Below are 13,417 nucleotides of genomic sequence, written 5' to 3' on the forward strand. Positions count from 1 at the left end.
AACACAGTTCACTTGGAGAATCCCACGCACAGTTGTCCGATTTATTCTCTTTTTCCCCACTCCAACTGTCTGGCATCCATCATTAAGGACACTGGACAGGGCCGACTTGACTTTTTGTCACTCGTGTCCCTGCTAGCGTCTACGACAACAAAATCCCGAAACGGTTACAACGAAGCGCCGCAAGTGGAAAACGGAAACAATGGGGCTCCCAATGATGGAAAGAAGAGAGACAAAAAAAAAAGGAGTCGGACCAGATTGATCGGGGTCATATTCCGTGGACTAAAGGGGAGTTTGTGGTGTCGATTCGTTTACTCTCATCGTTACTTTAACCATTGCCTTGCTGAGCCTCGGTTCCGTGATCGGCGGCGACTATATTGTAAAAGTTGGGTAGGTAGTTAGTTGGTAGGTATGTGTGCCCCGAGAAGGGGGGGTCCACAACAGGCTGCAAGATGCAAGTATCTACTTGATTGTTTACAAACTCATAGCCAGCGAGTAGTGTGTAATATGACTTCATTTAATAAACCTTACAAAGAACGCCCATTGACTTGGTTGCCAGACTTGCCAGACTCCCCATACAACTTGTAATAGTATTATAGTAGCAAGGAGACCCAGACGAATTTTAGCAAGGGGACACAAATGTCTGCTTCGTCGTCCAGCCTATAGGAAAAAAGGCTTATTGAGAGTTAGCAACAAAGGTCGTATTTCTGACAACTCGGTACCCGGTCCCAAGTCCCTTGGCATTTTGAGACGAGCCAAGCTCCACGACAACAGGGCGCCCGTCGACAACCTCGTCCGTACGCGTCAAACCGTTTTTCTGGAGCCTCTCTATTCTGCTCTCGGACTAGTGTCCGATATTTTCTCCTGACACGGGTTCCCCTTTCTCGTGACTATTGACTATTATAATACAACAAGAGATGACTGATAGCATAGGTTCAAGGACTGCATGGATACGATTGACACTCAACCATGGCTCTCGGCAACCCCTATTTTGAAAGGACAAAAATAAACAAACAAACAAAAAAGAGTGTATTCCCATAGCCCGCCGGTTTGGTAGACCGAGTAGGGATTGTTCTCTAATAGCAGGGTCTTGGCGTTTTGCGGCAACATCCGGAACAGGCCTCGTCTCGGGCCACCCGACGTCTCAAAATTGTAATGGACTGTCGCGTGACTTGGCGCTCAAAATACAACAAGCTGGCATGACGGTAATTGGATTGCCTGAATATCCCCCGAAATTATTGTAAAAGTAGAAATCGCTGTGGTTATACAATCCATATCGCCAAGGGGGGATCCCGTTCATTGGGGAGGCCGGTGGAAGCAAAACGGCATCTTGCGAAAAGGTCCTGAGTTTCTCCTTTTGGTCGAATCATATTCTGGCCGAGAATTAAACTTTCTTGGCTGGCAGAGATGCACACGCACAGACGCTCTATGTCCAACGAGGTTTTGAGAGACAATATTTACTACATTGCGGTAACCTATATTTAGGGGCTTACATAGTACGTCGTAATAAAACATGGGGGGGGGGCACATTCCCAGCCAGCACAGATAGAACTCTTGCAGCATTTGAAATATATGTTGTAAAGATGGGGATTTCTGGCCAAGCAATCACTTCTACTGCTTTAAGATCTAAGGCAGTCCTCAAAGTCACCCGCGGAGTTGGCGCGGGTATTTCTTTTGCCAATCGCATTCGCATCTAAAGTAGTCGTCAAATTGCAAATAAAGGTCTACTACGTACCGCGTACCAACTTGCAGCCCTTTGGGGCGGCTCTTCGTGGCCGCATAAAGCTTGGCGCTCCGTTTTGGGGACATGCAAATGACCGAATCATGTAACATGTAATAGGGGCCCCTTGTTCATTACGTATCCTCGAACCAACCAATAGGTCTAGACTGCGTTGTTGTCAACAAGTAGGGACCTGCCCTGCAGACCTCACAGGTTACCTAACTCAGTAAGTCAGTAGAACGACAGACGGTTTGATGCGGTCGCCGTCCCAGGGAACCTTGCCTTGGTATTGTTCCCAAACTTCGGACGTCTTCCAGACTTGTTCTAGGGCTGTCGGAACAACGGCGCGTGTGGCGGTGAGTTGCTCTGTGCTTTGTTCCAGAGAGAGGTCCTTTCTCAGTGTAACAGGTTCTTTACTCACTGCAACATGGTGCAGCGCACTTCAGCGACATTGGATTTTCCAGCAGTGAGAGAGCAACCCTCCCATTTGATCAGAACTTCGCAGCGAGACTACTGGACTTTGGTTTAGGCTGGAGGACTCATCTTGCTCTTCCCTGCTAATAAAACTAGCTTTTTCGCTTTTTTTCTTCTTTTTTTTGTCTCTCTTCAGAATACATTTTGTAAAGTGGATATACCAAAGCAGTCCAGGAAGTCACTTTGTTTTCTGCAAAAAAACGGTGCAGAAACATCGGAAATCCAAAAGACCCTTCCTGCAGTAAATTTATGTTTTGTGCCGATCTTTGCTACAAATAGAAGGTTCGTCGGCAGGTAAACCTTGAAGGTTTTGGGATGGTTTGTGCCCAGGCCAAGAATTGCGCCTCACAATTAAATCCGATCGGACCCCGAAAAAAAAAGTGTACCTACGAAGTAACTACCGTCGTACTACAGTACGCAGAGTGGACATCTAGCTAAAATATTTGTTTTGCTGTACCATAGTAATTAGCATACCATGTGATTTGGTCGGTTCACAATGCTCAAAACTGGACTTGTTTTTGCAAGTGTCCACCCAAGGGCGATTATTGCGTGGAACCAGCGCCTACTTGCATCTGCTCCGTATGGAGTCTCGCCATTCGATCATGGGGAATTAATTCCGCCGTGACTGAGTTCCAAAAACCGCTCAAAAAGAGCAAAACGAAATTAAACTAGCGTTGCCTCGGTCTAGGTAGGGTTAGGCAGAATTCGGGGTCTGAATGGGGGGATTGATTGATGGGCGGATGACAGCAGCACTTGCAGCACCAGCAGGCACATGCCTCTCGGAACAACTTCGCCGTGGATTTTGAAGCTAAAACGCGTGGCAGCGAGGCTAGGCCCGTAAAGGCGTGTAAGCCGGAACGCGCCGATTGGCATTCGGAGAACGGCCACTTAGTGCCGTGGTTAGCGGTAGTCCTTCAGCTGGCGGTTTCGCCCATGTCTCGGCCTTGTGTGGCAGCTAGGTTAGTTACTGCAAAGCAGGCAGCATGTGCTAACAACGTTTCGTAACATAGATAATCCTCAAGAACCTTGAGTCTTTTTTTTTTCAATTTATAAACAATAGGGGGCGAAAATATATGTCATCATGGTTGTCCTTCCTTGACGGATGACTGACGGAGTGAGCAGTCATCCAGCATTCAGAGCAAAGTCATTGGAGATTGACTACAAAGGTTGGTCTGCAACACCCTGCCTTGCTTGCTTGCCTGTGCCGTATGCAGTCAAGCCAGTCTAGCCACAACATGCAGCTGATGGCCTGGGACAACACTGGTCCGGATGCACATGCAGTCCATGCTCGAATACGGTCGGTACATGCCCATACATACATTAAGTACCTGCATTAAACTTTTGAACGCCAGACTATCGCATTTTTTCCCGATTGATCGCAGTCCATGCGTCACTGCTCACATGCACTAAAAAAGACTTCTTTAAAGGCAGACGGGCTTTGGGCATTTGCTCGATGGCAACTCGGGCTTTGGAGATGACCACATTGAGTGGGAACGCCACGCCCGGGCATAACTCGGAAACTCAGCCACAACTTTGTTGAGCGCAGGGCCAAGATGTTCAAAATCTCAAGCTCTATGTGGCTGAATGGCATCAGCACGTAATGCTTGGTAGGGTTTTTTCGGCAATCGCGCTCTCAGATCCCGAGAAATCGTCCCACTACGCAATGAGCTGATTGAGTGCTCAATCACCGACCCGAGATTTCACGAATTTTTGTAGTCTGCGCTTGTGTTTTTTTTTTCTTGATTTCAAGACAACAGGAGGACCCTTGGTCTCTGTACATAATTGTAGATGCTCCATCCATTTGGGCCACCACTGTCCTCAAGTTAGAAGCCGATTCAGACACAATCCACCCCGTTCTGCCTTATCAATCGCACTTGGCAACACTCTGACATCATCAACCCCAAACTTTTTTTCCCACCCCTATCTCACTATTACGACCGATATCGTCATCTGGGCCGAGCTATATTGAAAGCCCGCTCTGCAGTCAAGACCACGACAAGAGAATCAAGTAAAACACAACTCACGTCCACGATAGCCAATTACAACTCACATTTCCCGAAACCAAAGCTCGAACTTTCCACAAAACCGCAATCATGAGAGTCATCAGCAAAGAAGAAGAAGCCGCCCACTACAGCGCAACCATAAAGGGAGGCTTGGTCGGCGGTAGCGTCGGCCTGGCGCTGGGTCTCGCAGGCGTCGTGGGCGCTTCCAAACGGTACGCCGCCTTCCGGTCGCTGACGCTGCCGTTCCGCGCCTTCCTGGTCACGTCGTCGGGCACCTTTGGTGCTATCACGGTGGCGGAGCGGTACAGTATCGCGTTCGCCAAGCAGCAGGACCCCATGAACTTTTACAAGGACGAGTCGACGCGCGTGCTCGAGGAGGCGCGCCAGCAGGCCTCGCAGATGCAGCGCCTCAAGGACTGGGGCCGCGAGAACAGGTACACTATCGTCTTCGCCAGTTGGCTGGCCAGCATGGGCGTCGCCCTCGCCGCTGTCGGCAAGGACAAGTACCTCACCACCGCCCAGAAGCTGGTCCAGGCCCGTGTCTATGCTCAGGGTCTGACCCTGGCCGTCCTCATCGCCACCGCGGTGTTCGAGACGGCTGATGCCAAGAGCGGCAGGGGAAGGTGGCAGACCGTCATGGTTGTCGACCCCAACGACCCGGAGCACAAGCACTTGATTGAGAAGAAGATCCACAAGGAGGAGTACGAGGGACAGGATCTGTGGATGGGTAAGTCAAATCCCTTTATTGGGTTGCACTGTCATGATTTGAGAAAAGGACATTTTGTGCTGACATGCTGTCGACAGATATGGTTGCCGCTGAGGAGAAGAGGATAGCCAACCAGAAGAAGGTCCGCGAAGAAGCCGCCGCCAAGGTCAATGGCGAGGCCAAGAAGGAAAACTCGGGGAAGACCGAAGCTGCCTCGGCATAAATGACCATCCTTCCAGCCAAATATCATTTTTTTATGGTTTTTCTTATCATTGTTACACGCCTAACATCCCTACAGGCCTCTATCGGGCACATGAGACATCTCTACTCACCCAAGAGCATTATAAACCTACCCAAGAAGACGGACCCGAGTTTCTCGTGCCGCAGAGAGAAGGATAACAGTTTATAGATGGTGTCTGTAAATATAGACAAAAGGCGTATGGTGGCGTTTTGGGAAGCATTTTTGTACGTTCCCGGTCTTAACGCGGGAGCGGGAGCGTAAATGGCTTAATGGCGTCTAATCTGAAGGTGTTGACCTCAGAAATCGGATGTATGGTTGGCCTAGATTTTGACGACTAGTCGTCCAAGGGAAGGACCTTGGTTAGATTAGCTGAATGGCAGTGTCACACCATCTAATATGATATCGCGTTCAATATCAGTTCTTTTGTTCATGAGACTGGCTTGGCTGGTTATCTCAACTCATTTCTTTGATTCTGAGGCTTTTGGTTCTAGTGTGTTCCATGGAAGATGATGGGTCCCTTAAAACGCCTTGCCACGCACGAATCCAGAAACTACCATTAGGTGCAGACTATGTTCTGTGTACTTCCAAACAGCCCTGAACCATTCCTAGAGTAGTAGGGTCCTATTATTTTCAATAACCATTGACTGGTGGCTCCTCTTGCTCACTATCCACACATTTTATGCTGGGACTTCAAAAGAACAGACGAACAAAGACATTCAGTCATCGTGAAGCTTGCACAAGGGCGCCAAGGTAATGCAAAAAAAAGGAAAGGAAGGAAAAGAAAACTGAACATGATGATTGAGGAGAGAATGGTCAAAGCAGGGTAGATAACAAAGATTCCAGCTCAACTGGCCGTCTGTTGAGAATTGTACTAGACTGCGAAAACATAAGGAGGAAGAAAGAAATAGACTCGCATGCCGCTCAAAGTTTCTGATTCGATCATGCCAATAGTGAAGTTCCAGGGAGTAAAGCAACATGGGAGAGTAAAGGCCTGATCGTGGGGGGAAAAGAAAGATATCAAAAACCCCAGGTTTTTTTTTTCTTTTTTTTTTCTTCCCGAGTTCCAGCACGCTCTCAAACGCCCAAAATATGCCACGCCTGATCGACGTATCGTAAATTGCCATATTACCCCAGACCATCAAGTAAAAGAAATAAGAGAAGAAAAAAAAAGTAACAGGGCAATGAACTCGCCAAAAGACCCATCAGGAGCCGATATGACACCTTACTGTGGCGTGCCAGCCCCACCAGCACCTTTTATATCAAAGCCCTGGGATGACTTGGAGGCCATGGCAGGTGATCTATTCTGAGGCCACATCGACGGCACCACACCGGTGGTGCTGGGGGAGTACGCCATCTGCATTCCGCCGACGCCAAGGCCGAAGCCGAATCCAGCGTCCATGTTCTGCTGCTGCCTCGCCATGGCCGGACGACGCGGGATGGTCATGGCGGCTACCGGTTGCCGGATGACCCTCCGGGCTAGCTGTTGGCTTGTCCAGCGCGACGGGCTGGCGATGCCTGCCTGGTTGCTCGGTCCAAGATGATAGCTGCTAGCTTGGGACCAGTTCGTGAGGCCGCCGGGGCTGGTATTGTAGTGAAAGTTGCTGTCAGATGTGTTGGTTGTCGACAACCAGGGATTCCGATGGGGATACTCTGACCCCATGCTGGTCGGTAGGTACATCGAATCAGTACCCCCGGCTGTGCCTTGGCTTGTACTGTTGTATATTTGATTCGACATATCGTAGTCAAACATCGTGTCTGTCAGGCTGGGGTCGATATTTATTCCGCCCGTGGTGGTGCCAAGGTCTGTTGATGGATCTTGCAGCACGGGAGATTCGTACTCGAAGCCGGCGAATATTCTGTCGTCGTCGGTTTTCATGTTTGGAATGTCCGGAGCAGTAGTGAAGGGGACCTGCTGAGATGTCGTTCTAGTGAAGGTATAGTCGGATCCGGATACGCAGCTGCCGACTGGTGGCTCAGACTGTGTACTCAGGATCTGCGGATCGATACTGTCTAACCCCATCAACATCTTCTCCATAGCAATCATGCCCACGATCGCCTTCTCGTTTGGGAACACTATCGAACCGTTGGGTTCGTGCCTGTGCGGTGCTCCCACTGGAAGAGTGCATGGACCGCCGCCGGTGCACTCGAATACGTCCGTGGCGGCTGGCTGTTGCTGTTGCTGATGCTGATGCTGATGCTGCTGCCCTTGCTGCTGGGCTGGCATCAAACAAGTAGAGCCTCGTGTACTTGGAAGTACAGAAGCCGCTGGAATGGTTTCAGCATCGTTTTCGAGGAGCATTTCCAAGTCGGGAAAGTCGCCATATCCACTCGAGAAGTCCTGCTGGAGGAAGGGCGGGCTGTCTGCAACCGGTGCGGAAAACTTGTCTTCGTGCAGGTCTTGGGAGGCCGGTGCCATCTGAGGCTGCTGGTGTGGGAAGCCTTGTACGCATGATGCGGGTTGCGGGACCGTCACGACGAGGGCCTTTTGCTCCTGGGCCTGGAGAAGGGGGGCCCTGCATATATCATAGAGGTGTCAGTGCCAGTAGGCAGACGTTTGTGTATGTTGAATGGGAAAAGAATGAATGTTCCCGAGAGAAGCACGGCAAGTACTTAGCCACCGCAGTCAACAAACAACATACCCAAACTCCACATCCCGGCCGACTTCCTGGCGGAGATATCTATACTGGCTGTAGCCAAACTTTGGGTCCTTGAACTTTTTCTTGAAGCGCTCGATGACCTCGTCCTTGGTGATCTGCTTCTCGTTCCAGAGTTTGACGTTGACGGCAAAGAATCGCTTCTGCTCGGACGTGTACCGATTGTGCGACACCATCCTCTCGGCCCTGCCTGCTGCTGATGATGATCGCCTCGAGGAGGGCATGACTGGTCAACTCTTTTCTGCCTGCTTTACAGAATGTTTGTTCTGTGCCCCTCTTTCAGGCTTCCCCAAAAAAAAGAAAAAGGTTGAAATCTCAAGAAATGACAAGAGGGTCAAGAATGACTATGCCTGTTTTGCAGTGACTTGCCTCGGAGCAAGAATTTCCCTGCTTGAATTTGATACAGGGGGATAAATTTTTCTCTAGTGAATAGGGAAGCAGTGAAGCATTAGAGACAAGAGAGCGGACTCGAGAATAGAGAAACTTACCTAGGTGGAGCACTTGATCTATTGTCGTTGGCGAGTTTGATGGGAGGAACCAGCTGGTTGTCAGGACGTTGAACAGCCACACAATGGAAGCGTCTTCACCCTTTTTTTCTCTTTTCCCTCTCTCTCTCTCTCTCTCTCTCTCTCTCTCTCTCTCTCTCTCTCTCTCTCTCTCTCTCTCTCTCTCTCTCTCTCTCTCTCTCTCTCTTCCCAGTGCAGCCGCTCGCTATGCTATGCTCTTATGACGCAGAACACCACTTATGTAGCAGCTCTACTGACAAAGATGCGACGTTTTTGGACGCGTTGAACGTACTGTTGGCCCTCGACGGTCAGTGGAGCAAGAAACCATTACGAAAAGAAAGGCGAAAGAAGCTAAAGCAAGCAATTATGCATAGAACTCGGTCGGGGGGAAATTGTGTGCTAGCAGTTGTCGTGATGACTTGGAGGTTCAGTGAAATCTTGATTCGAGGTCATAGGAGCAGTGTTGGTGAACAATAAGAGGTCGGCTCAGCCTCAAAAGCTATTACAATAAGTGATTAGGATTGTTGAATGCAGGATGAAAAGCACAAGGTGAAAGGGATCTGGGGTCACCGGGAACTCAAAAGTGGAGCGGTTTGGTGCACCATATCGTCCTAGGGGCCTGATGTAAGATGAAAACAAGTTGAGAGGCAGTGACCGGCATGCGTGCTGGATGTGACTTACAGGCCATAGATGATGAATTCGCAAGCCATGAGGTCACGTTTGTACCCCTGTGTCTGGCCTTTGAGGGGCCAGTAACAGTTCATCCTTGAAATAAGAGTCCCTCGGAGCATCGGAGCATCAGAGCCCCAGAGCCACCAGCCTGTTATTCCTGGCAGGAAAGATTCTATCTATTGTATGTCTTTGTCTATGCCTGAACAAGATCATACATTGTCTAGGTAGGATATGGACACGGACGCTATTGATCTATCGAGAACGGCCACTTCGGGTTATTGACCACCCACAGATTGTGTATGCTACCTCCTTTGGAAAATTCCCCACCAACACTCGACATTTCTCTGCGCTTCGTCTTCCTCATCACCACCCCAGTCATCTTGACTGGCAACTATGCCCTCATCTTTACAGAAAAATGGAGCATCTGAGCTGCCCTCCATCAGCTGCCTGAAGGATGCGAGAAGTCCGATCGTGGTGGTGTCCCTTCGTGGCACCATTACAAGTGCCCTAGCGTCGGCCGAGATAGCTAGCTGGTCATCTATTGCACTGGCCAACAGTCCCGGGTGGTCATCGTCGTACATGGGGTCGGCAACGATGACCATCTTGAGATACATATCAGTCAGTCGTCCACTTTCTCGAGGCGATATTCATGCGGCCGTGTATATTATATACAGTCATTTACCATGCAGCCGGTCAAGTCCCCTCGCATCTCCTGTAGGAATCACGTACCTCGAACTGATTCTTGTCGCCAAACAGATCCGGATCGATCTCATCGTCCCCGTTACCACCCCATGTAAGGGCACCTGCGGCCAAGTCCCCACCCATAGCCTTGACAATCGGTTGGTTGCGTTCTACATTGTGACGAAGATTGGGCATGATATCTGGGAGGTCGCTTAGCGTAACTTGACAGGCCCAGATGGCAGCGGCCGCTAGGCCGAGCAGCCCAGTGCCCGAGCCAAGTTCCAATACGCGGGTTTGTGGCGACTGTTGTAGCGAGGATGATGGTAATGCTGGGGACTGAATTAGATGCTGCAGAGGACCTGCGGCAAATTCGCCGAGCATGCGTGCTAGAGCGTAGGATGAGCCCCAAGTCTTTAGCCCGAGGGAGTCGCCGGTCAATGGAGGCTCCCTGATGACGAGCTCGAAGGGGGCATATCCATTTTCGCTTTCAAAAGGCCAGCTCCTGACGATCTCGCCCATAGCTATAGGCCTGTGAGCATGTGGTGGACACTAAAAACAGCCTTGTCTTGGTGCTCCGAAAGAGCGCAAGAGGCAAGCAGCGAGCGGAGTGGCTGTGACGTACCTGCCCTCCCGCAACGCTCCGACAAGCGCCGGCCTGCTTCCGTCCACAAGGCATCCCTCTGTTCATCATCCTCCAGCCAGCTCAGGGGGCTACTGATGACACTTGACAAATACCTAGCAATGGCCTGCCGAGTACTCTCCGACAAGTCCTGGGTTTGCTTTTGGCTGTCCTCAAGTCTGGCTGGTGTCGGCTTCGAGTTCCACTTCCAGATCGGGGGTTCCACACGCAGACTCAAAAGACACTCGAGTATGTCTTCAAAGGCAGGCTTCTGCCACATTTGAGGGAAATCCTCTGGTGGAACCTGAGGTGTGCTGGTCATTGCTGTTGCGTTTCGAGTGCGATGATGAAGAAAGAAGAAGAAAAAGATGCTTCAACGAGTAGCTTGACAAGAAGAGAATAGCCGCCTGTGGCTATCGTTGTTACCTGGGAAGTACGAAATGTCGATGTTATGCTTCACGCTGGACATGGGTTCACGATGCTAGAGTTGTAACGCTGTTTGATCTATGTATGTTAATCAAGGGAGGGAAAGAGCCTGCGAATCAGCACCAGAGGCGAGTCGGGAATTTACGCATGCATGTTAGTCGGGTCTAGCCTGGGGGGCGATTAATGAATGTATGGTTTAATTACGAGGCGATTGATAGAATAAAAATGGGGGATCACTCCCCTCCATGGCCCATGGCTGGAGTAGGGGTTTGTGGGCAATTGTGCCTGCCTGTTTTGTTCTCAGGGCGGTCAGGGCCGGATGAGTCGAGATTCAGGGTCCATCCACCCCAAGCTGAGCTAAGCAGTCGTCATTGGGTTGCTACACCCCACCTGAAGCGCCCAATCAATCCTTCTGATTGGCTGGCCGATCTCCCACGGTTTTCAGCCTTGTATGACTAGACGCGTCAAAAACCCGAAAAAATTCACGTCCTTTCCTTTCCCTTCTTCTTTCTCCCCCAAGCATCGTCCTCTTCAACGCTGCGTTTCCATGTCGAACCTACGGAGAGTCTGTCTCACGATGGACTCTCATCACCGTACATGTGAGAAATTCGGAGTAATCTTCATCCATCAGGGGAAGCCGCGGTCGTTTTTCTGCAAAGAAAAAAAGGACGGGTGATACCTAACTTCTTCAAGCCCGTGACGGCCTGGCGTGACTTCACGTCTGCAATTGGCATCAGAAAAGCAGGGACGGTAGGCGGCTTTCTAAGCTCGTCAAGCCGATCACCTCTGGGAGAGCCGTTGCGAAGATTTGTGTCGGGAGACACTGGAGTGCGATACGCGGCGTTACCACGGGACTCGTGTCCCTCTTCCCTTCGGGGCTGAGGTGGCCTTGTCCGAGTAACAATTCAATTCCGATTACTCTGCTGAGGACGATGCTTCACTTATTTTTCCCTCAGGTCAGTGGTATATCTTGGTTTCAGAATCTGAGCGATATCTGAGGTATGGGATACTTGCTAATCAACTCTACTCTATCTTGATGATAACCGCAATGGTGGGCTCGACCCAGATGCACATTTTAGATGCTCACACCTAAAAGGTGGGAAGTCGAGCGTTGCCATCACGACCTGTATTCTGACCGACACCAGCAGCTCTGCCAACAACAGTATTGTTCAGAGCAGCTCTTGACCGCCTGGTACTCACAACCCCACATCCACTTCGGCCATACTCGTATATTCTTCTCTCACTGGCTGGATGTTCGGTACAATCTCCTCGTGCTACCTCCGATTCGTTCGGCCATCGCAAGAGACTAGTGATTTGGTCATTCGGTAGCCTTCCACCCGTTGGAGGACTCATTTGCCTCGTCGTTCTCCTCTTGCTCAGTCTCAGCTCTGTTGTCTAGGCTCACCGCATCGCCTTTGTCATACTTCTTGTACAGGTAAAGGTTGTCTCCCTTTTTCTGATCGAGCATAGCAAGGGCTTGCTCGATCATGTTGTACACGGCCAAGCAACTGGTTCGCTCCCTCTGTACTGTCTGCGCCGTCATCGTGATTCCTTGGACGAGCACTACCAGCATCTTCAAACCTACCCGCCTTTGCTTGCTCATGGCGCTTTCCAGGGCGCCACCGGGCTTGTCCCAGTTTGCTTCATCCAGAGGAGTAGATAAATCCTTGATTGTTTTCAACTTCTCTTGGATTGCAGCACATGTGTCATGAAATCGGCCTGTCTCATTAACGTCGTTGTTGATCTTTGCCGAAACGACTTGCACCCAAATCATGTTGAGTACATCTCTATTGCAGCCAGCATCGGCGGCTTTGGCTAATTGTTTCGCGTGAGCCTCAATGTATGCTCCATAAAATCTGGCTGCTGCTTGAAGCTCTCGCTCGAGCTGTTCCAACACGTAGTCCAGGCTCGGGTTGTTGTCCGAGTTGGGGTAGCGACTTCGTAGGGCATATCCGGTCTGATGTAGACGGGGTGCTTGCGTTCTGACGACGAGTTGCTTGTTGTTGTTCATGTCGCCCGCACCCTCTGCGTTGCTAACCGGGGACTGGCGCGGTTGCTGTGGACTGCCAGGATCGCTAGGCCTTTGATAGCTGGCGTCTCGGCGGTTTGCCCCTTGCTGATTGCCAGAGTTCTGTCGATGGCCACGCTGTGGTGGGACGCCGTCACCGATGGGCCGGGATGTTGAAAACTCAGGCCCGATCCAGCACCGTCGCACCTCTAGAGGGCGTCGCGAGCCATTAGAGTCGCCATGTGCCCACTGATCGACAAACATAGCTGCCGAAGGGCTACCTCTCGATGACCGGTCGCTTGGATGTCTCACAGCTGTATGCGTTGTTACGTCGTCGTCGCCGTAGCCTGGACTCTCATGGTAAACTCTCTGATCCCCATGCGGGCGCCTACGTCCGTTTCCGCTGCTATGGTCGTTGGACATGATCGTTGGCGAGTTAAACCCTGTCTTGTCTTGGGACTGGTGTATGATCTAGGTATGCCAGAAGACTTTTACAGGAGATAGGCTGCCGTTCTACTGGCTCAGAGTTCGTTTTATAGAGGATGAGGCCGCCCAGGCAGACAATGCTCCCTTTTCTATTCTCTATTATTCGCAGACAAGCTATTGTTCTTTACAAGCATCGGCCCGGCCCACTATTCTATTGTTCGACAAACAGGCAATTGATTGTCTTGGGTATCGATTGGTATACCACTGAGGCTACTACGGGGTAC

The 13,417-nt window shown here is 50.6% G+C and overlaps 4 protein-coding genes across 4 annotated transcripts; 1 reads left to right on the forward strand and 3 right to left on the reverse strand.

The window, feature by feature from the left end:
• The first annotated feature begins 3,939 nt into the window (after positions 1 to 3,939).
• MGG_01210 (mitochondrial hypoxia responsive domain-containing protein) lies at positions 3,940 to 5,625 on the forward strand. The gene is made up of 2 exons (XM_003714056.1): positions 3,940 to 4,921; positions 4,999 to 5,625. The coding sequence occupies exons 1-2, from the start codon at positions 4,285 to 4,287 to the stop codon at positions 5,121 to 5,123; spliced, it is 762 nt and encodes a 253-aa protein (XP_003714104.1). The 5' UTR covers positions 3,940 to 4,284; the 3' UTR covers positions 5,124 to 5,625.
• A 738-nt stretch (positions 5,626 to 6,363) lies between these two features.
• On the reverse strand, positions 6,364 to 8,019 carry MGG_01211 (uncharacterized protein; the record flags this gene model as incomplete). The annotated part of the gene is made up of 3 exons (XM_003714057.1): positions 6,364 to 6,721; positions 6,818 to 7,654; positions 7,781 to 8,019. 3 exons carry the CDS (start codon positions 8,017 to 8,019, stop codon positions 6,364 to 6,366), a joined length of 1,434 nt encoding a protein of 477 aa, XP_003714105.1.
• Positions 8,020 to 8,793: 774 nt separating this feature from the next.
• Positions 8,794 to 10,733, reverse strand: MGG_01212 (uncharacterized protein; the record flags this gene model as incomplete). Its single annotated transcript, XM_003714058.1, has 5 exons — positions 10,277 to 10,733; positions 9,703 to 10,175; positions 9,305 to 9,575; positions 8,983 to 9,121; positions 8,794 to 8,800 (listed from the first exon to the last, which is right to left on the reverse strand). Exons 1-5 carry the CDS (start codon positions 10,593 to 10,595, stop codon positions 8,794 to 8,796), a joined length of 1,209 nt encoding a protein of 402 aa, XP_003714106.1. The 5' UTR covers positions 10,596 to 10,733.
• Positions 10,734 to 12,017: 1,284 nt separating this feature from the next.
• Positions 12,018 to 13,130, reverse strand: MGG_01213 (uncharacterized protein; the record flags this gene model as incomplete). Its single annotated transcript, XM_003714059.1, has 1 exon — positions 12,018 to 13,130. The coding sequence occupies one exon, from the start codon at positions 13,128 to 13,130 to the stop codon at positions 12,018 to 12,020; it is 1,113 nt and encodes a 370-aa protein (XP_003714107.1).
• Positions 13,131 to 13,417: the final 287 nt, after the last annotated feature.

Source organism: Pyricularia oryzae, chromosome 2, assembly GCF_000002495.2.
Source record: "Pyricularia oryzae 70-15 chromosome 2, whole genome shotgun sequence".
Taxonomy (NCBI): Eukaryota; Fungi; Ascomycota; class Sordariomycetes; order Magnaporthales; family Pyriculariaceae; genus Pyricularia; species Pyricularia oryzae.